Genomic DNA, 24,409 nt, shown 5'->3' with positions numbered 1-24,409 from the left:
TGTAACAAAAGGCACAAGGTAAAAAAGATAAGAACATGTTTCTGACCACATCTCTCTACAGTGAAATTAGAGCGGTAACTTGTAAGAACTGGAAACTGCGCAGCGACTGTGTATGATTATAATCAGTTGCTCCTTTGATCTGTAAGGGGCCAACAAACACTTCAAACAATGAAAATGAAGGTAGCCATAATTCAACCAAAAACTAAAGCAGTATAAAGCAGCATCCATTATAATTTGCACACCACTATTTTTTTATAGGTGATCAGATGGAAATTAGATGTTAAATTGTTAAAATAATACAATTCTATTTCTTTAAAAAAAAAAACATGTTGCCTCTCAAAACTTTGTGAAGTTGGACAACGCTACTGAAGTTGAAGTTGGAAATGATACTAGTAACATAAGCAGTAGTTTTGTGCCGGTAGATATAAATTCGTCCTGCACTGACCCGAAGCCGCCCAACTCCCGACCCTAACCTTCTAATTATTGGCCTGTCGCCATCAGATGAAAGGGGGCAGGACAGGTGCACACCTATAAATAGATGTGGGTGGAAAAATGTAAGGAAGAGCTCAACCTGAACCCACTTGCGACCTGCAGAAGGTGTGCAGAATTCAACTCAAACCTGCTAGTCCTGTGGGTCCCATACATCTAATAAGCAGAAATGCCTGGGCCTGAATGCAAGATATGCACCCACCCCAGGCCTAAACCCAGATGTCTGATAAATCAGGTTTGCAGGCAAATAGACCCAAGGTACAGCATAGGATTTCATGCAACACTCAAGCACTGCATAGTAGGTCTACAATTCTATGAAATGTGCGATCTTATTGGTCAGATAGAAGCCATGTAATTTTGGAATAAGAGCATGGCAGAGACATAGCACAGGAACACTGAACATACATCAAATGGCCTAACTCATCAGATATTAGGAAGACCTATGCTGACATAATGTAGATCCTAGTAAATGTCACAGGGGCTGCTGTTAAATGCCACAGACATTCATGATTTATTGAACCCATGGAAGGCTGTTTAGCACTTTGTGTACTTGAAATATACTATGGAATGGAGCAAACAGTTTGGTCCAGTGGAAGGCATGTGATTTTGGAGAAACAGATGGCAGAATAAAGCCCAGCAGATTTGAAAACCCCTAAATTCATATTTTGTCCTTTGCCACAATGCGTAGCATCATACATCCAGAATACTTAAATCTGATATGAGGTGTATATGAAAAGTAGCTGTTGCATTATGAGTACAAATGCACCAATATCAGCCGGCACACTTAGGGGCACATTTACTGAACTCGATTGAAGGAATAGAATAAAAAATACTTTGAATTTCGAAGTATTTTTTTGGCTACTTCGACCATCAAATTAGCTACTTCGACCTTTGACTACGACTTTGAATTGAACAATTCGAAATAAAAATCGTTCGACTATTCGACCATTCGATAGTCGAAGTACTGTCTCTTTAAAAAAAAACTTCGACCACCTACTTCACCACCTATAACACACCGAGCATCAATGTTAGCCTATGGGGTAAGTCCCCATTGGCTTTCTAGCCAATTTCTGATCGAAGGAAAATCGTTGGATTAAAAGTGATGGATTAAAATCCTTTGAATCGTTTGACGAATAGCGCTAAATCCTTCGACTTGGATATTCGAAGTCGAAGGATTTAACTTCCACGGTCGAATAACTAGGGTTTATTAACCCTAGATATTCGACCCTAAGTAAATGTGCCCCTTTGATATGAAGAACCATTTCATGCGGAAGCCCCAGGTTATTTGAAACGAAAGCACCTGTTGACATCTTCATGGATGAGCACCAGGGAGCGATCAGCTTCCAGCTTCTTCTTTCTTCGCATGGGTGCACATGTGCAGTAGAATGAAAAGCCGAACTGTAGCGAAGAAGCCGTCTATTTCGTTCTACTTCACATGCGTCTGCCCCGGGAAATTTTAAGAAAGAAGGAAGCCTATCTCGCCGTGGTATTTGCTGGAAGAAGCCCCAGACTGGTGCAGTTTTCTCCTGATAGGAGCACTGGCCCGGGTTGTCAGGTAAGTAAATACAATCATTTGGGTGTGCCGAACTTTTGGCACCGCAAATAAATATGGCTTTCCTTCTCCTTTAACCACACTGGTCCAATTTATCATACAGTAAATTACCCTTGAAATGTTTTAGGTAGAGGTATGGGATCTGTTATCCAGAATGCTTTGGACCTGGGGGTTTGCAGATAACGGATCTTTTGCTAATTTGGGCCTTCATACCCTTAGGGGCAGATTTATCAAGGGTCAAATTTCAAGTTCATGGGACTTTGTAAAAACTCCCATGAACTCGAACTTCCAAAAAAAAAAATCAAAATTTAAAAAAAATAAAATAAAAAAAATAAAATTTTTCAAATTCGGGTGAATGGGATCGACCCGCAAACTCGAATCAAATTCTAATCATATTGTAATCGAATTCGATTCAAGTTTTTTCACCAAAAAAATAATTGATTTTCAGGATGTCTAAAAACAAATCCAAACTGATTCCAGGATATCCCCCGTAGGCCAAAACAGCAATTCGTCAGGTTTAAGGAGGCAAATAGTCATCATCCTTTATTTTTGTAGCGCCGACAAGATAAGCAGTGCTTTACATTAGTTATAACAAACGGAATAAATGGTGGATAAGAAACAAGGGTTACAGAGTACATTAGGATTAGAGGGCCCTACAAATTAGAGTTTACAAATTAAAGATTAGGGTACAATTGAGTCATTAGAATTTTAGAACCAATTTTGTGATTTTTGATACAGCAATGATTGCTTAATTAAGGTACATTGAATAAGCTGCTTTAAACAGGTGGGTCTTTAAGGAGCACTTGAAAGTTTGGAAAGAAGGAGAAAGTCTGACAGCTCGAGGCAGAGAGTTCCAGAGAAAAGCAGAAGCCTGAGAGAAGTCTTGTAGACAAGAATGGGCAGAAGTGATGAGAGGAGAAGCTAGGCTAAGATCAGAAGCAGAGCGAAGGTTGCGTGAAGGTGTGTATTTGTAAATCTGAGAGGAAATATAGGGAGGGGCTTCATTATTAACCCTTTAAGTGCCACAGATCGTAGATTCTACGTTCTGCAGCACTTCCGGGTTTGCGAGCGGAGGAACGGCTGTTAGAGCCGCTCGCTCCATTCCTTCACGAACCCCTGCCCCTAGACAACGAGCAGAGCAGGGGATCGAGTGGCCCCTGGGGCGCGATCGCCCAGGGGCCCCAAAGCAGCAGCAGGGACGCGTTTCCTATGCGTCCTGCTGCTGCCTGCACTTCACTTCCGCCCAGCTCCGCCCCCCCATGCCTGCTGACCGTTGGAGCTGGAGATCTGCTGCGTGGGGCCCTTTATCAACGATCTGAAGCATCTACCCCAGGTAAGTGTAACATTTACACACACAAAAACACACCAACACACACTTATTACAGTAATATACACTTACATTCACACTTACACACACTCACACATAGATTTTTGGGGATTGGGGGGGTCACACACACTCACAGCACCCATGTACACTTGCACACATGCGCAAATAACATGCAATTTACCACACGCATATGTACATATATGGCTTTGTGGCTTTTTTTTTTCTTATCGCATCGTCTCTTTTTGGGCTAAAAAAAATGTTTTATTGCCGTTCCAAATAGCGTATTCGCTAACCGTACTGTGCAATAGCGTTTGTATGTTATTTTGGTGGTTATATTGCAATTTTGGGTATTTTGGTGCATTTTTAGCCATTTTATTGAATTTTTAGCCATTTTATTGCATTTTCAGCTCTGCATTTGTGTTGTTCACTTGTTTCTGTCTGTATAATCGATTTGGCCCAGCTAAAATATTCAAACGGTAATTCTGGTGGCCGATTACACTAGTGTGAAAAAAAAAAAGCATTGATTTTTGTGGTTTTATTAGTTTTTGGTGATTTATTTGCATTTCACACTGTTCTGTGTTATTTTGTTTTGCCAATGTAAATTTTATCTACTATATATCCATTTGTGGGTCTCTGTGCGCCACATAGTTTGGTATATCTATGCATATTGGGCATCAAAGTGTTCAGTAGACCCCTGTCGTTCATATTTAGGATGTTTTATGCTAATACGTTACGAAATGTGGGGCACATAATGGGGTAAAATAAAGCTTTGTGACGATTTTCAGAAATTTGATAAAAACCGCTACGTTCAGCATAGCTTTGCAGTTTGGTAGTTTGCAGTAGAAAGATGTAATTACCTGTTTTAGATTCGTCAGAATGTGTACTTTCTAAAAAATATATGGTTTTCTGGGGTCTCTGTACTGTTAGGGGGGTCTAATGTCGCATATTACACACACCGGGTGCTTATATTGCAGCAGCCAGAGCGTCAGCCATGAAAATTTATATACACTACTGTCATTTGGACGCCTCTGTACACCACATAGTTTGGTAAATCTATGCATATTGGGCATCAAAGTGTTCAGTAGACCCCTGTCGTTCATATTTAGGATGTTTTATGCTGATAACTTATGAAATGTGGGGCATATAATGGGGTAAAATTCAAGCTTTGTGACGATTTTCAGAAATTTGATAAAAACCGTTATGTTCAGCATTGCTTTGAAGTTTGGCAGTTTGCAGTAGAAACACTTATTTACCCATATTGGATTCGTCAGAATGTGTTCTTACTGAAAATATATGGTTTTCTGGGGTCTCTGTACTGTTAGGGGGGGTCTAGTGTCGCATAATACACACACCAGGTGCTTATATTGCAGCAGCCAGTGCGTCAGCCGTGAAAATGTATATACACTATTGTCATTTGGGGGTCTCTGTGCGCCACATAGTTTGGTATATCTATGCATATTGGGCATCAAAGTGTTCAGTAGACCCCTGGCGTTCATATTTAGGATGTTTTATGCTGATAAGTTACGAAATGTGGGGCATATAATGGGGTAAAATTCAAGCTTTGTGATGATTTTCAGAAATTTGATAAAAACTGTTATGTTCAGCATTGCTTTGCAGTTTGGCAGTTTGCAGTAGAAACACTTATTTACCCATTTTGGATTCGTCAGAATGTGTACTTTCTGAAAATATATGGTTTTCTGGGGTCTCTGTACTGTTAGGGGGTCTAATGTCGCATATTACACACACCGGGTGCTTATATTGCAGCAGCCAGCGCGCGTCAGCCGTGAAAATGTATATACACTATTGTCATTTGGGGGTCTCTGTGCGCCACATAGTTTGGTATATCTATGCATATTGGGATCAAAGTGTTTAGTAGACCCCTGGCGTTCATATTCAGGATGTTTTATGCTGATAAGTTACGAAATGTGGGGCATATAATGGGGTAAAATTCAAGCTTTGTGACGATTTTCAGAAATTTGATAAAAACCGTTATGTTCAGCATTGCTTTGCAGTTTGGCAGTTTGCAGTAGAAACACTTATTTACCCATATTGGATTCGTCAGAATGTGTACTTTCTGAAAATATATGGTTTTCTGGGGTCTCTGTACTGTTAGGTGGTCTAATGTCGCATAATACACACACCGGGTGGTTATATTGCTGCAGCCAGCGCGTCAGCCGTGAAAATGTCTATACATATTGTCATTTGGGGGTCTCTGTGCGCCACATAGTTTAGTATATCTATGCATATTGGGCATCAAAGTGTTCAGTAGACCCCTGGCGCTCATATTTAGGATGTTTTATGCTGATAAGTTACGAAATGTGGGGCATATAATGGGGTAAAATTCAAGCTTTGTGACGATTTTCAGAAATTTGATAAAAACCGTTACGTTCAGCATTGCTTTGCAGTTTGGCAGTTTGCAGTAGGAACACATATTTACCCATATTGGATTCGTCAGAATGTGTACTTTCTGAAAATATATGGTTTTCTGGGGTCTCTGTACTGTTAGGGGGGTCTAATGTCGCATATTACACACACCGGGTGCTTATATTGCAGCAGCCAGCGCGCATCAGCCGTGAAAATGTATATACACTATTGTCATTTGGGGGTCTCTGTGCGCCACATAGTTTGGTATATCTATGCATATTGGGCATCAAAGTGTTTAGTAGACCCCTGGCGTTCATATTTAGGATGTTTTATGCTGATAAGTTACGAAATGTGGGGCATATAATGGGGTAAAATTCAAGCTTTGTGACGATTTTCAGAAATTTGATAAAAACCGTTACGTTCAGCATTGCTTTGCAGGTAGCGGGTGTTTTTCTTGGAATGCGGTATTCTTTTTCAGCCATGCAAAGAGCTTTTTGTTATGACCAAATAACTCAACTTTTTGTCTCATCAGTCCAAAGCACTTTTGTTCCAAAATTGTCTAAATGCGCTTTTGCATACAACAAGCGACTCTGTTTATGGCGTGAGTGCAGAAAGAACTTCTTTTTCATCACCCTGCCATACAGATGTTCTTTGTGCAAATTGCACTGAATTGTAGACCGATGTACAGATACACCATCTGCACCAAGATGTTCTTGCAGGTCTTTGGAGGTGATGTGTGGGTTGTCTGTAACCATTCTCGCAATCCTATCTAGCACCCGAGTGTATAAATATGACATGTGCTCGTATTAACTTTACAAAATAAGTACAAACATCCACATATTCAGCTGCTGTGCTGAACATTATATCTAATATCTTGTATTTTCAAAGACACTGTTTTAGACTCAAGTACATGTATAGAAAAGCATACAATTGCAGTCATATCCCTACTGTCTGCTATACATGGCTAATACATGAGTGATCACTGTAGTTAAACTGACACTATTACTAGTGCAAAAAGAACTGTCATTAGCCGTGCCCTTGAATGTGCTGCATTTCCATGGCTAATGGCACAATGCTTGTGAAACAGGTTTTGTTTCTTTGAAGCTATTATTCAAGCTTTGTGACGATTTTCAGAAATTTGATAAAAACCGTTATGTTCAGCATTGCTTTGCAGTTTGCAGTAGAAACACTTATTTACCGATATTGGATTCGTCAGAATGTGTACTTTCTGAAAATATATGGTTTTCTGGGGTCTCTGTACTGTTAGGTTGTCTAATGTCGCATAATACACACACCGGGTGGTTATATTGCAGCAGTCAGCGCGTCAGCCGTGAAAATGTCTATACATATTGTCATTTGGGGGTCTCTGTGCGCCACATAGTTTGGTATATCTATGCATATTGGGCATCAAAGTGTTCAGTAGACCCCATGCGCTCATATTTAGGATGTTTTATGCTGATAAGTTACGAAATGTGGGGCATATAATGGGGTAAAATTCAAGCTTTGTGACGATTTTCAGAAATTTGATAAAAACCGTTACGTTCAGCATTGCTTTGCAGTTTGGCAGTTTGTAGTAGGAACACATATTTACCCATATTGGATTCGTCAGAATGTGTACTTTCTGAAAATATATGGTTTTCTGGGGTCTCTGTACTGTTAGGGGGGTCTAATGTCGCATATTACACACACCGGGTGCTTATATTGCAGCAGCCAGCGCGCGTCAGCCGTGAAAATGTATATACACTATTGTCATTTGGGGGTCTCTGTGTGCCACATAGTTTGGTATATCTATGCATATTGGGCATCAAAGTGTTTAGTAGACCCCTGGCGTTCATATTCAGGATGTTTTATGCTGATAAGTTACGAAATGTGGGGCATATAATGGGGTAAAATTCAAGCTTTGTGACGATTTTCAGAAATTTGATAAAAACCGTTATGTTCAGCATTGCTTTGCAGTTTGGCAGTTTGCAGTAGAAACACTTATTTACCCATATTGGATTCGTCAGAATGTGTACTTTCTGAAAATATATGGTTTTCTGGGGTCTCTGTACTGTTAGGTGGTCTAATGTCGCACAATACACACACCGGGTGGTTATATTGCTGCAGCCAGCGCGTCAGCCGTGAAAATGTCTATACATATTGTCATTTGGGGGTCTCTGTGCGCCACATAGTTTAGTATATCTATGCACATTGGGCATCAAACTGTTTAGTAGACCCCTATGTTTATATTTAGGATGCTTTATGCTGGTAATGATACATGGACAATACGATGCTGGAAAGTTGAAGCATTGAGGCAATTTTCAGATATTTCACAAAAACCATCAATTTTGGGAAAGCCTTGCGACTCAGTAGTTTGGAGCAATAAGGCATGGGTACCCATTTTAGATTCTGTAGAATGTGTACTTTCCAAAAATGTATGGGTTTGGGGGGGTAAACATATATTTCTGTGTTATTACCCCACAAAAATGCAGTCAATGTGTTGATCTTTCATTAGCTGAAGTTACCCACAGGACTATTTGTATGCGCTAACTTCATTTTGGGGCCTCTAACTGCCAGATACTTTGGTACACCTATGAACAATGGCCACCAAACTGTTCGGAGGAACCCTGGCAATCATATTTAGGGTGCTTTTTTTTTTGGTGCGTAACGATACATTGGTGATATGGTTCTGAGAAGTTGAAGCTTTGAGGCAATTTTCAGATATTTCACCAAAACCGACAATTGTGGGAAAGCCTTGCGACTCAGTAGTTTGGAGCAGAAAGGCATGGGTACCCATTTTAGATTCTGTAGAATGTGTACTTTCCGAAAATATATGGGTTTGGGGGGTAAATATATATTTCTGTGTTTTTACCCCACAAAAATGCAGTCAATGTGTTGATTTTTCATTAGATGAAGTTACCCACAGGACTATTTGTATGCGCTAACTTCATTTTGAGGCCTCTAAATGCCAGATACTTTGGTAAACCTATGAACAATGGCCACCAAACTGTTCGGAGGAACCCTGGCAATCATATTTAGGGTGCTTTTTTTTTTGGTGCGTAACGATACATTGGTGATATGGTTCTGAGAAGTTGAAGCTTTGAGGCAATTTTCAGATATTTCACCAAAACCGACAATTGTGGGAAAGCCTTGCGACTCAGTAGTTTGGAGCAGAAAGGCATGGGTACCCATTTTAGATTCTGTAGAATGTGTACTTTCCGAAAATATATGGGTTTGGGGGGTAAATATATATTTCTGTGTTTTTACCCCAAAAAAATGCAGTCAATGTGTTGATTTTTCATTAGCTGAAGTTACCCACTGGACTGTTTATATGCGCTAACTTCATTTTGGGGCCTCTAAATGCCAGATACTTTGGTAAACCTATGCACAGTGGGCACCAAACTGTTTGGAGGACCCCTGGCAAGCACAATTTGGGTGCTTTTTTGTGATACGTAATGATACATGGGTGATATGGTGCTGGGAAGTTGAAGGTTTGAGGCAATTTTCAGATATTTCACCAAAACCGACAATTTTGGGAAAGCCTTGCGACTCAGTAGTTTGGAGCAGAAAGGTATGGGTACCCATTTTAGATTCAGTAGAATGTGTACTTTCCAAAAATATATGGGTTTGGGGGGTAAACATATATTTCTGTGTTTTTACCCCACAAAAATGCAGTCAATGTGTTGTTTTCTCATTAGATGAAGTTACCCACAGGACTATTTGTATGCGCTAACTTCATTTTGAGGCCTCTAACTGCCAGATACTTTGGTAAACCTATGAACAATGGCCACCAAACTGTTTGGAGGAACCCTGGCAATCATATTTAGGGTGTTTTTTCTTGGTGCGTAACGATACATGGGTGATATGGTGCTGAGAAGTTGAAGCTTTGAGGCAATTTTCAGATATTTCACCAAAACCGACAAATGTGGGAAAGCCTTGCGACTCAGTAGTTTGGACCAGAAAGGCATGGGTACCCATTTTAGATTCGGTAGAATGTGTACTTTCCAAAAATATATGGGTTTTGGGGGGTAAACATATATTTCTGTGTTTTTACCCCACAAAAATGCAGTCAACGTGTTGATTTTTCATTAGCTGAAGTTACCCACGGGACTGTTTGTATGCGCTAACTTCATTTTGGGGCCTCTAAATGCCAGATACTTTGGTAAACTTATGAACAATGGCCACCAAAATGTTCAGAGGAACCCTGGCAATCATATTTAGGGTGCTTTTTCTTAGTACGTAATGATACATGGGTGATATGGTGCTGGGAAGTTGAAGGTTTGAGGCAATTTTCAGATATTTCACCAAAACCGACAATTTTGGGTAAGCCTTGCGACTCAGTAGTTTGGAGCAGAAAGGCATGGGTACCCATTTTAGATTCTGTAGAATGTGTACTTTCCAAAAATATATGGGTTTGGGGGGTAAACATATATTTCTGTGTTTTTACCCCACAAAAAATGCAGTCAATGTGTTGATTTCTCAGTAGCTGAAGTAAAGTCCTGAACAATTTGGATGTGCTAACTTCATATTGGTGTCTCTAAATGCCAGATACTTTGGTAAACCTATGCATAATGGGTATCAAACTGTTCAGTGGACCCATGGCAATCATATTTCAGGTGCTTTTTCTTGGTACGTAATATAGTTTGGGATATGCGGAGCAGCAAAATAAAACCTTTGAAATGATTTTTCAAAATTTTGAATTTTATTTTGAAAAACCGCTATGTTCAGACAAGCTTTTCTGTTTGGTAGTTGGGAGTAGAGAGACATAGTTACCCATTTTGTAATCGGCAGAATGTGTACTTTTCAAAAATGTATGGTTTTCTGGGGTAAACCTATGGTTTCAGGATTTTTTGCCTTGGAATCTAAAGCATGCCGTTTTCTGCCTTAGTGCTTTCAAAATTCAGTAATATACTGCCGGGAGTTTTTGCTGTACAGAAGTCCTAAATCTCCCTAAAACTATACATATCTGGTATTGGCACGTTCGAGAGACATAAGGCTTTCCAAATCAGTTGGATTTTCATCAGTAAAATGAAATATTTTTCTGGTATAAATTGATATACGATGAAAAATGGTAATTTTTCATTTTTTTTTGGTATTTAGCACTATAATTTTTTTGCACAGGTGGAAATACATGAAAACTCAGGCAGATTTAGAAAGCTCAGTTTCTACCGAAAAAAACAATGTATAGTTTTCCTAGGTAAACTATAGGTTTCCCCTCAGAAAATGCCCCAAAAGTGAGAGAGCACAAAATGCTTAAAAACGGCTGGCATTTCGCGTAACCAAAATGTGAAATTCTGCTAGCACTGAAAGGGTTAAGGGCCTTGAATGTGAGTGTTAGTAATTTGAATTTAATTCTAGAGGAGACTGGGAGCCAGTGAAGGGACATGCATATGGGCGCAGCTGATGTTGAGCAGTGAGAGCATTTAGAACAGATTGGAGTTGTGACTTGTTGGAATACCTGCGAGAAGTAGGTTGCAGTAATCAAGGCGGGAGGTGACTGAATGAGTGTTTTAGTTGATTCTGTTGATTTAGTTGATTCTTGATTCAAGATTTTGCAAGTGTTTGAATGTGTGGTGAAAAAGACAGATGCGAGTCTAGGATAACTCCTAGGCAGCATGCCTGTGTGGTGGAATGAAAGGTGTTGTTGTTTACTTTGAGTGATATCTGAGGGACAGGGGAAGATCTTGGAGGAAATATAATGAGTTATGTTTTTGAAATTCTTAAAGGGCCAATACACAATAAATTTATAATTTTTAAATTCAAAATTTAATTTTCACTTCTACCCTTAAATAAATCTGCCCCTTTTAGAAAATCATGTAAATGTTACAAAAACCCAATAGGCTGGCTCTGCTTCCAGTAAGGATGAATTATAACTTAGGTTCGTCAAGTACAAGGTACTGTTTTATTATTACAGAGAACAAATATGTGTATTATTTGGATAAAATGGAGTCTATGGGAGATGGCCTTTCCATAATTCAGAGCTGTCCGGATAACAGATCCCATATCTATACTGTTTTTAAATAAAGGTGATTTTAATTACTTTATTTTTTTTTACATTTTTAAAGCTACTTTATTTTTCTTTTCTTGCCCAGGCCAACCCCATGACATCAGCCCGTTCTATGAATAAACACTATTTTCCATGCGTGTTATATTTTTATACATTCAAAATGGATAGATAAATGCAGCTGGCAGGCAGACAAAAAGAACTGTGTCACTTTATCAGCTGAAATAAAAAAAAATTGTGAGCAGTTTTGGGGAAATGTATACTTTACAAGCTTGTGGTTTAGCTCCAGAATGACTAACTTGCATGTGTATCCTGGTAGTCATGATTTTAAACATGTATCTATCTCTATCAGTCCCTCGCTGGTATAAAGAAATGATGTATTAAATACATAAAGAAAGCGTTGCAACATTGTACACTGAAGTACGTGGGTCTGCCCACTCTAATTATATCCATGCTTTGCTGGGGGTTTAGAATTTCTTTTATTAAAATACTTTATCCTTAACTCATCAGATAATTCCTTTTCCAAGAAAAGCGTTTTATTGGTTTAAGGTTTTTTTTTATTGGTGAATTACAAAAGAATTTTTTTCTTTGCAAACTGAGATGGAATATGGCTAACCAGATTGGGAACAAACTTCAGTCACGGCGGCGCCTCATTGTTGCAGAAATATAAATGTTAAACACCCCTTCAAACCAATTCATATGATATCTGAGTTCCTGCAGCACAGTCACTCACAATCCTGACGTACTCCATGTACATGAAAGTTAAAGGAAAACTTAGGGGCACATTTACTATTGGTCGAATATCGAGGGTTAATTAACCCTCGATATTCGACCCTCGAAGTTAAATCCTTCGACTTCGAATGTCGAAGGATTTAGCGCAATTCGTTCGATCGAACGAAAAATCGTTCGATCGAATGATTAAATCCTTCGAATTGAACGATTTTCCTTCGATCCCTAATTGGCTAGAAAGCCTATGGGGACCAAGGCTAACATTGGTGCTCGGTAGGTTTTAGTTGGTGAAGTAAGTGGTCGAAGTTTTTTTTAAAGAGACAGTACTCCGACTATCGAATGGTCGAATAGTCGAACGATTTTTGGTTTGAATCGTTCAATTCGAAGTCGTAGTCGAAGGTCGAAGTAGCCAATTTGATGGTCGAAATAGCCAAAAAATACTTCGAAATTCTTACTTTATATCCTGTTGATATAGTTTTCAGTATTTTTCAGTACATATTTAAGAAAAAATCACCATAAACCATCCATAACATAATGCATGGCAATATTTATAATAGTAACTGATAAATAAGATGGTTACGAAACCTGCTGACGCAAATAAAATAAAATCATTTTTGAAGTTCAGTCGGTGCCCAAAGTGGTCAAAATGGTAGTACAGGTATGGGACCGTTATCCAGGATGCTCAGGACATTATAACTTAGTTGGGATCAAGTACAAGGTACTGTTTTATTACTACAGAGCAAAAGAAAGCCATTTTTAAAAATATGGATTATTTGAATACAATGGAGTCTATGGGAGAGGGCCTTTTCTGTAATTCGGAAGTTTCTGGATAATGGGTTTCCAAATAACGCATCCCATTCCTGTATATTGTCCAACAGGGCATTATGATGTGACTATTTATCCCTGCAAAGGTTTCTCTGTGCCTAGGCTTCAAATACTTGCCTTGTTCTCTGTGTTATTGTTTTATTTTTATTTAAAAAAAACAAAAAAAAAACAAATCTGAATCTTCAAAATGAATTAAGTAATGTGATTTTTGCAGAGCCAGCTTTTGGAGCAATAACAACTTTTTACATCAGTTTGACTTTAGGGGCAGCTTTGAACCTTTGGCCCATTCCTCCAGGCAGATTTTCTCTAGGTTGCTGAGGTTAGTTGGTTAATGCTTGTGCACCTCAGTTTTCAAACTGAATTGAGAGGAGAAAGCATTCATCTATTATTCTTATTATGACTTTGGCTTTGTGTTTGGGATCATTGTCCTGCTGAGAGATGAACTTTTGCCCATGTCTTAGTTCTAGCAGGCTAAACAATGTACTCTTGTAGTATTTCTTTGTATTTTGTGCCAAACATTCATCTTTATTGCATTTTAACAGGATGCTTACTGAAAAAAGCACCACACAACAATTCTACCAAAACTAGACTTCACCATAGGTGTGGAACAGCCATAACACAGGCCTATATGAAAAACAGACACGAAATAAGACATTGCTTGCATTTGGAGATTGTAAAAAGCATTAGTGTTCCCAGTTTTAGTGTGGGACATGTTTTGTGATCAGAGGAGACCTCTTAACAATGCAATTATCCTGAAGACAAGGCAAAAGTAACTTTGAAATGCACAAGCAACAACCAATTATCCTGAACGACCGGGAGCAGAAAACGCATTTCACAGTGTGCAAAGTTGGTATGTACTTGCCCAAGAAGATAAAGCTGTTTTGCTGCAAAAGGTGGCTCTACATAAGCGTACACAGTGGCAGAACTACCTGGGATGCTATTGCACCAGGGCCCAAACCCCCACGGGGCCCGCCAGCAGGAACGTAACTGACAGTTATACTACATGTAGATGCCCTCTGTTATGGAGAAATGCATCTTTAAGAGGATATGCAGGCATTTCTGTACAAACAAGAAACATAAAAAAGATCTGCCCGTAAAGCTGTAGGGAGCAATTCCTAAACATCAGCATAGATGGAAGAGAAACATTCTTAATTTAATAAAAGAGAACTATACCCTAAATGAATATGGCTAAAAATACCACATTTTATATACTGAACTTATTGCACCAGCCTAAAGTCTCAGCTTCTCAATAGCAGCAAATATTCAGGACTTCAAACGTCAGAAATTATAAAGCAGAAAATGAGGCTGGCCTGTAATATAAACTGATGCTACAGGGCAGATTATATTCTGATGCTAATCTGTATTAATTACTAATCAGCCATATACTGAGACCTTAATATTCTATGAGTATTGTATATTTGTGAGTCGGTCCCTAAAATAAAAATGCTCTGTGACAGCAGCACATCGACAGAGCGTGTGCAGTGAATCAGCAGAAAAGAAGATGGGGAGCTACTGGGGTATCTTTGGAGGTACAGATCTTCCCTGCTAAAGAGCTGTGGTTGCCTTGGGCTAGTATAGAAGCCCAAAACATAATATACAACATTTCTGCCCTACTCTATTAGTTAAGCTTTAGTTCTCATTTAACCCAAGTGAATAAGTGGTTGGGAAATTAAAAGCAGGCTGGCACAATTATCTACCAGATGTTTGCAGATGTTTGCAGTACGCCTAACAGGCTAGGTTATCTTTCAGAAGAACTTTATTTGATCTGTAAATGGAGAAACTCTACAAGGAACGCCCTGTACCTCATGCCACATTTGCGCAGACTGCAGCATTAGTGGGAGCCTTACAGTACATGTCTCCTTTGCGCCATTGTGCCCATTGCCCAACTCTAACTGGAGTGATATGAATGTTTGGGTGCAGGAGAGATGATGTCTATGTGCCCCCATCTCTCATAAATCCATCACTGGAAGGCAGCTCTGTATTTATGGGGAAAGTGCAACCATGGCATCTAGCAGTAGTGCAGTGTGCAAAGTACAGAGAAATTGGGGGTTATTTATAAACACTGGGCAAATTTGCACCTGGGCAGTAACCCATAGCAACCAATCAGATTAATGCTTTCAGTGTTCACCCTACAGCTGGCTAAAAAAAAGATAATCACTGATTGGTTGCTATGGGTTACTGCCCAGGTGCAAATTTGCCCAGTGTTTATAAATAACCCCCATTGTGTTTTTTGCATTGTGGACCTTGTTCCATGAATTACCCTTTTTATATGTTCTTCCCGTGCTTGTATGGGTTTAATTCCAGTTTCCTCCCACACTCCAAAAACCATACAGCAAAAAAACTGGGTCCTAATTGAACAGAGGTGTCTATGCACACCTCCTTAGATTGAAAGCTGAATGATATACAATCTCTACAAAGCACTGAGGAATAAATTAAGTGCTAAATAAGTGCTATATAAATATAATAATAAGTGACAAAAAGTAGTTTCAGTGTTCCATATCCCGTACTCTGCAAGCAAAAGCAGCTTCTTTAGCTCTTTTTTAGCAACTCAAACCTGACACAAGGAATGCGCTCATAATCCTTGTGCTGCAACTGTTTTTCCTTTGTGCCTCTGGCATGGTGGGGGAAGAGGAAAAAGAGACCTGAGAGTGCGATCTTCATTATGAACCTAATAATTTCTATCTGTGCAAAAATTTCTTTGGCCTTTATTAACTCAAAAATAGCAGACAGATTTTTGAGAGATGAATGCTGCGGCACCCCGCTGGGATCAAATACAGGAAATAATCAAGCCATGCTTCTGCGGTGCACGTAAACTGAGCTACGCCTTGGTCCTAATATCTGACAGAGACCAAGCAGAGTATGCTCCAGGCTTTTCATCAATTCCCAAAGACGCAGAACAAGTAATATAATCTGGCCTTAGTGACAGAGTTGGTGAGCGCCTGACGGATTAGCTCCCAACTTATAAAGGAATCACACAATACTTTCTGTGCACTAATCACTTGTGTCAGTTTCAGTATGCTGAACACCATAAAAATAATATAATGACTTTCCCTCATTCCACCTGGTATAACTTACCACTTCTTGAAATGTGTGAAATGTGTGATGCTAAGCATAGGACAACTTTATAATGTATGTTTACAATCAACATAAACCACTAGTTTTAAAAAGCTGTGTTTTCTCTCTTCCCCAAAAGTGGGGATTTTTTTGACTGACTTTGTGTATCTCTTCAGGCATTCTTTCATAAATGTAACAAAATGCTCCCCTTTCCTTGTTCCATATAATTAACTCCAACAATTCTGTACATCTGCTTTTTGAAAATAATATCTGACGTTGTCCATTAAAGGGGTGGTTCACCTTCAAACAACTAGTTGTTTTCAGATAGATCAGCAGAAATAATGACCTTTTCCAATGACTTTCTATTTTCTATGTGTGACCGTTTTTCTAATATTGAAGTATCAATTGTCTTTTTTTCACATTCTAAAGCAGCCCTGGGAGGGGGTCGCTGACCCTGTAAACTGTTCTAAATGGAACAGAATCTCTGGGTTTCATTACAGGCAGCTGTTAGAATTGATACAATAGTTGCTAATACTCCAGAGATGCTGCTGAGAAATGTATCAACTAAATGTTGCAAAATTGTAACAGTTTAGAGTCTGCATTAGCATTACTGAGAAGTCAGACAAACACCAGAGACACGAACATTCAACTTTAAGCTTCGATTTTGGAAAAACAGTAAAAAATAAATAATGGAAAGTAATTGAAAAAGTCTTTATTTCTGGGGAACAATCTAAAAACAACTGAATTGAAAAAAGTGTTTGGAAGGTGAACAACCCTTTTAACGGTTGTGAACCCAAAAACAACTTGTTCTAACAAAAGAAAATATCATAAGCAACTTTCGAATAAGCTGGAATGAAATGGCTATTAAAAGAAGAATTATCAATCTTGCTATTACCTCCGCTACTGGTTCATTGGATTATTAAAACAGAAGCCAGCCAACGGGCTTATGAAGAAACATTCAAGGCATTGTGGGAACTGGAGTAAAGTCTGGAGGAAACCAATGCTAAAGGGGAAGACAACTACTGCACAGTTGATTCAATTGATTCCCAACTGATCCTCCAAATGACTTATGGTCAGGCTCATCAACAGCTTAGTAGAGTAGCCATCTCCACCAGGGCCGGGCCAAGGGGTAGGCAGAGTAGGCACGTGCCTAGAGTGCAAAGCTGGGGGGCGCCCGGCACGTACCTCCTCTGTCGCCTACCTCCAGTCCGGTCCCCTCTGTGCCCGGCTCTTTTTACTTCTCTTTGCGCTCTGGCGCATGCGCGCGAACACAGTCTTTCTTGCACATGCGCACGAGAGCGCCACCTTGCACATGCGCAGAAGCACTAAGCCGGCGCTGCATCCGCCGGCTTGCCTTGGGCGCCTGTGCGGCGTGGCGCGGCCCTGATCTCCACAGCAGTATCATAGATAATGAAGAAAACTGGAGAGCCTTCCAGTGTGAATAAATGTAGTTTTTATTAACGCACTACATGTTTCAGACCTCAGGGGTCCTTCCTTCCTTCCTTGTACCAGAGGAAGGACCCTTTAGGTCCGAAACATGTACTGCGTTAATAAAAACTACATTTATTCACACTGGAGGGCTCTCCAGTTTTCTTCATTATCTATGACACTGCACAGTTGAATTTATTTTATGTAAATTGGAAAGTTGTTGAGTTTGCCTCCCTATTAAAAGCATGCAGAGCGAATCAAGGATTTTAAAGTGGGGAAAAGGGTTGTGTATCTTTATAGTGAAGCTAAGGGGGTTATGTAATACAGGTATAGAACCTGTTATCCAGAATGTTCGGAACCTGGGGTTTTCCAGGTAAAGGATCTTTCCGTAATTTGGATTTCCATAGCTTTACTGGAAAATCATGTAAACATTAAAAAAAACAGGCTGGTGTTGCTTCCTATAGAGATTAACAATATATTAGTTTGGATCAAGTACAACCATGGGCGTCCACAGATAAAGGCAAGGGGGGGCACTTGCCCCCCCCCCTGGACTTGTACTTTAAAATTAAAGGATATTCTCTTGCCATATGTATGTATACATTTTTTTGTTCTTTTTTTATATGAAAACATTTCTTAAAATTACCATTGAGAACCTCCAAAAAGTTCATAAAAGGCTTACATCTTTTGGTCAGCACCCCTTTAAATAATGGACCATCCAAATGCCTATTCTACTACTCAGAGGAGCAGTCCGGATTTAGTTCCAACACTTCCCTCTGTGAGATGCTTCCTGCTTCTCAACTGTGTGTTTGTGTTGAAACCAAAATATGGATACAAGTAATTTGTGTAATATGTTTTCTTCCTTGCCCCCCCCTTGGAAAATTTTATGCGGACACCCAAGAGTACAAGGTACTGTTTTATTATTACAGAGAATAATTAATAAGTTATTACAGAGACATAACTATTATGATACAGGCTTGTATTGCTAATACTAATATTACTAATTAATCAAATAACATTATGATCATTACTCATCACAAACAACCAAAAGGTAGCATGGACAATTTTGTGTGTGCATACAAAATATATTTTATGCACTGGTGTCATAACTTACGTACACTCATCCACAGCTATAGGATGGAACATATTGCTTAGGGTAGGTTCCCATGACCCCATGTAATACAGTGATGTTTGTAATAAGGCACATAATTGATTGTAACCAAGACGAGAAGATGATTCCCAGATACACTAGTTAGAGTGAACACTGTTTACTGCTCACAAAATACTGCATTCAGAGTAAGTAATGAAAGAGAGGAACCTACCTCCATTAAGCTTGAGTGTATTCCTATTAGGTATGGCATAGGAGCACTGCAGAGGAAGAAAGAAAATGTCTATTAAAATTCATAATATATTGTGTATCAGTACTTACATTACTTTATTTCTACAGAGCAATACATTTCTACAGCCCTTTTCAGTCCTAGTATTTTTTTCAAAAGGGCACACACTTTGACAGGAGTGCCCCCTTGTCCCATCAAGGTGGTGGGCTATATGGTAGATGAGGCCTTAGAGTAAGGAGACAGGAAAGTGTGATTCCTGGGCTGTGATTGAGGCTTGTAGGGGAAGTGGGTAGAGTTTTAGGTGGATTATGGGCAGGGTTTGGTTATAACGTGGCATACAGTAGTTAGGGTCATGGCCTTGCATGCATCAAGAGGTCTGATCTGCTTGTTGGCAGGAATCACCGCCTTAGTGCCAGGCAGGCTAAATAATTGGGAACCCCCCCCCTCACATAATAAAATATACAAACATATGATTCTCAGAACATAAGAAAATACATAAAACCACAATGTTTCTCATCAAAGTCCTTTGTGAGTCCCCTGATAAAGGACTCAGCATCAATTTTCCATACACTCTTTGTGCATTATGGGCCTCTTTATAATGCTGTGTAAAAAGTGTCCAGCATTACCGGTGATGTTGCCCAGAGCAACCAATCAGCAATTACATTTCAACAGTTAGAAAACAATGGCAAATATCTGATTGGTTGCTATAAGCAACATCACTGATAATGTTTCACTTCACGTTTTGCACAGCATGATAAATAGACCCCTTAGGTAATTCTTGGCATGCATTTTCTTATGTGTATACCACCTTATGACCGTTTGGTGCTTGCTCATAATGCGGTAATGTGGTGTGATTTGATTGATTATATTTGATGGTTTCTGTAGTCTGTTGGCCAGCATAGGTCTGTAGGAAATTGATTGATACACTGAACCTATAATAGTATTAACTCTATATTTGCAATCATTAAAGGTGTGGGATCTGTTATCCAAAATGCTTGGGACCTGGGGTTTTTCAGATTTGGATCCAGTGATTTGGATCTTCATACCTTAAAGGGGGTTGCTCACCTTCCAAACACTTTTTTTTCAGTTCAGTTGTTTTCAGATTGTTCCCCAGAAATAAAGACTTTTTTCAATTACTTTCTATTATTAATTTTTTTACTATTTTTCCAAAATCTTAGTTTAAAGTTGAATGTCCCGGTCTCTGGTGTTTCATTTTAGCAGCTCAGTAATTCAGGTACAGACTCAAAACTGTTACAATTTTGCAACAGCATCTCTGGAGTATTAGCAACTATTGTATCAATTCTAACAGCTGCCTGTAATGAAACCCAGAGATTCTGCTCAGCAGGGACAAAGATAAGAAATGTATCAACCAAATGTATCAACCAAATGTATCAATTTAGAACAGTTTACAGGGTCATCGACCCCCCCCCCCCCCCCGAGCTGCTTTAGAAGGAATTGGAAAAACTCTTTATTTCTGGTGATCTATCTGAAAACAACTAGTTGTTTGAAGGTGAACAATCCATTTAAGTCTACTATAAAGTCATGTAAACATTAAATAAACCCCATAGTCTGGGTTGGCTTCCAATAAGAATTAATTATATCTCAGTTGGCATCAAGTACATGGTACTGTTGTATCACTATGGAGAAAAACATTCTTTGGACAGATGAAACCAAAATCAACCTCTACCAGAATGATGGCAAGAAAAAAGTATGGAGAAGGTGTGGAACAGCTCATGATCCAAAGTATACCACATCATCTATAAAACATGGTGAGGCAGTGTGATGGTTTGGGCGTGCATGGCAATCAGTGGCACTGGGACACTAGTGTTTATCGATCATGTGACACAGGACAGAAGCAGCCGAATTAATTATGAGGTGTTCAGAGACATTACAAAGGAGGAAACACAGAATCTGGTGATGTCCATGAGTTCAAGACTACAGTCTGTCATTGCCAGCAAAGGGTTTTCAACCAAGTATTAGAAATTAACATTTTATTTTCAGTTTTTCAATGTGTCCAATTGCTTTTGGGCCCCTGAAATTAAGTGATTGTATTAAAAAAAGGCTTTAGTTCCTCACATTTTCATGCAATCTTTTTGTTGAACCCACTGAATTAAAGCTGAAAGTCTGCAGTTCAACTGCATCTGAGGTGTTTCATTTGAAATTCATTGTGGTAATGTACAGAACCAAAATTTGAAAAAAATTGTCTCTGTCCAAAGATTTATGGGCCTAACTGTATGTGTATATATATAGGTATTTCCCTGATGAAAGTTCCTGTGAGGAACTGAAACATCGGATTCAATAAACCTACCTATTTTTGATACATCTTATTGTTCATTAAATCCTTGGAGTGCTGTCTCTTCACATTTTTATCAATTTACTTCTTGGATTAGCACCCAGGTCATTTCTATCTTATGGGTGTGCGGACTATATGCATTGCTGTTATATATATATATATATATATATATATATATATATATATATATATATATATATATATATATATATATATATATATATATATATATATATATATATATATATATATATATATATATATATATATATATAAATTCTATTAATAAAAAGGTACCTCTCTCTCCAGAAAGTCAACCAGAAACAACTTTTCAACAAAGTTTGAGCTTGTACCAAGCAAAAAAATATATTACATAACATTACTTAATCTGCCACTGGAACATATAGACATACTGGTTATGTTTGCTAGAGACTTTTACTTGCTTCTAAAGGTGTTTTCATTTCATGGACCCTGGAGATACCACTAGGATCACACACTTTAATGAAATCTAAAAATTCTAATGTTCAGTGGAGCTGAATATAGCTTCCTCTTCATGTATCCTAATGTTAAAGAACCAGTAACATCAAAAACATTTTTTTTAAAAAAATTGTTAGTATTTGATACAAGGCCTGTCAATGATTCCTTCACAAATGCAAAGGCAAAAACTAAAACAATTGGGCTAAAAAGCAAGTCCACCTGCATCTGAAAAAAAAAAAAAAAAAAAAAAAAAAACTTGGTTGACCTACAGTGGCAAGAACTGAGCCACATGACCAGAGATAGCATTACCACCTCTTCTGGAACATATTAAATCTTCCTATAGATATATAACATTGGCAATAGGCATAATTTTTACTGCCAGACTGGTAAAATTACTGCTTGGTGGCAACCCTAACCAGAGATCCTTGGGTTATATATTTAAATCCGAATGCCAAATACTTGAAAAATTAAAGTTTTGTTTTTTTTTACTATAAAATCCGTTTTTGTTTCATTGTGTTTTTAGAAAAAAAACCCAGAGGGTGTTGTCAGTCTGAATTAAAAAGTACTCCAACTTGGACTTGCCAAGCTCATGTTGGAGTCAATGGGAGAAATCCCAAAGATATCCTGATCTGTGCTGGGTTTCGTGCAATAATCCAAAGATTTTGTGGTTCCCGGCATTAATCCAAAAAAAAAAAAAAAACAGTTTCAGGTATCAAATCTGAAAAATTTGGACGATTCAATTTTTTTTCATGATTTTAACAAGTCTTTCCCACACAGGAAATTTTCAGGAAAATGTATTTATAAATAAGGGGTCAAATCTGTGCAGAATTTAGTCAGAGTATTTTTCAAAAAATCATAAATTTTTGGATTCTGATAAATAACCCCCTAAATGTAAGCATCTAAAAAATTCATTTGAATCCACCGTGGAGCAAAAACATGTTGTCTTCATTACTTTGTGTGTAAGTTTGTGCCATCTCAATGTCATCAATTTTGACAAAGGTACAAGAAAGTCTTTTGTCTTATTTCATGCTCACATTTTAGGAGGGAAAAAAATCAGAAATTAAACCAGTTCATGTTCAGGATATTTGATAAGCTGCTGTTTTCAGAAATGTACTCCACAATGGAGTTTATTTCTAGTCATATATCTGTCACAGAAGTGGGTCATTGCTCGATGGTTATATCAAAAGGCATATGTTTGCCTGCTATCACCTTGGGCACTTCCCTGTGGAACAGAAAGGGGCTGCATTCCCAAGCACGTTGACAGAAAGAGGGTTAATGTTAAGGGGTTAGAGGAGTATTTATTTGATGGGGTGGCTTTCATTACTGGTGGTTTCTTTCCAGCAGTAGGGTGCATCTCCTTCTTCTTCACCTCCCCCACAACCTCTAGACTGGAAAGGTCATCTCCTGGAACAATCAGCATTGGGAAAGCTTCAAAGAACTTCAAGCAAATGCATAAGGCTACAATAAAGAAACAATTGAAACCGCTATGTAATATGCTCCCTAACTTAAAATGCAGAGAGAACATAAGACAGATTGGCATTAACCCCTTTAGGAGAGGGTTTGCAATGCTGCAGACTATGTCAGTGCTACATAAATAAATACAATGTTGGTGATGCAGCATAAATGATATTTTATGGGCTCCAGATGGGTTTGAGAAGAGCATCTTTCTGTGATTCACAGTACATTTTTCCAATATGTTATAAATTGGTAGTAAATGGAATGTTGGATATTTACTTTTGCAGTGCATTATGTTCTACAGAGGGGCACTGAAGGTATCTATCTTGATTTTTATCCATGCCCCTGCTGAGCCCTTGCTACTTCACCAAATATACACACCCCTATTATGACTGCTTAAACCCACTAACTTAAATACATAGGAATACAAAAAATGGGTGAAGCATACTGTGAGAATTTTGTAAAGGTTCTAGGCAACCATGAATATAAATGAGTTTCTTGTGCATACATATTAATCAGGCCATAGATAAGCCATACATGTAAAATTAACTAAACAAAATCAATAAGTACAGGTATGGGACCTGTTATCCAGAATGCCTGGGACCAGGGGTTTACTAGATAACGGATCTTTCCATAGCTTGGATCTTCATACCTTAAGTTACTAGAAAATCAGGTAAACAATTTAAATTATTATAAATTAAATAAACCCAATAGGCTGGTTTTGCTTCCAGAAGGGAACACTTTTATCTTAGTTTGGATCAAATATAAGGCACTATTTAATTATTACCAAGAAAAAGGAAATCATTTTGAAAAATTTGGATAAAATGGAGCCTTTCCGTAATTCAGAGCTTTCTGGATAATGGGTTTCCGGATAACAGATCTCATACCCGTAATTCGATTAAATAATTGTCACCCAGACAATTATAATGAGGGGTCTGCAATGTCTTCAATTACAAGTTAAACGTTACAGCAGACAAAATTCTGATGGTGGACATAGTGGATCCTCATCCTCATCTACTATGTCAATATTGCTTTTTTTTCAAGAATTTGTCAACTGTACTTCTCTATGATCTTTTATTCATAAAGCTTTTTTATTTGC

The 24,409-nt window shown here is 38.5% G+C and overlaps 1 protein-coding gene across 4 annotated transcripts in view; it reads right to left on the bottom strand.

Moving 5' to 3' along the window:
- Positions 1–24,409, bottom strand: part of dennd1a.S (DENN domain containing 1A S homeolog) — a 486,461-nt gene that overhangs the window by 182,180 nt on the left and 279,872 nt on the right. For all 4 annotated transcript variants that reach the window (XM_018232034.2, XM_018232036.2, XM_018232035.2 and 1 more), the window contains exon 11: positions 19,071–19,116. In XM_018232034.2, the coding sequence (XP_018087523.1) occupies positions 19,071–19,116 (46 nt within the window). The remainder of the gene's footprint in view (positions 1–19,070; positions 19,117–24,409) is intronic.

The sequence above is a fragment of the Xenopus laevis genome, chromosome 8S (genome assembly GCF_017654675.1).
Source record: "Xenopus laevis strain J_2021 chromosome 8S, Xenopus_laevis_v10.1, whole genome shotgun sequence".
NCBI classification, from domain to species: Eukaryota; Metazoa; Chordata; class Amphibia; order Anura; family Pipidae; genus Xenopus; species Xenopus laevis.
The sequence above is the reverse complement of the archived record's forward strand: the minus strand, read 5'-3'. Positions and strand labels throughout refer to the sequence as shown.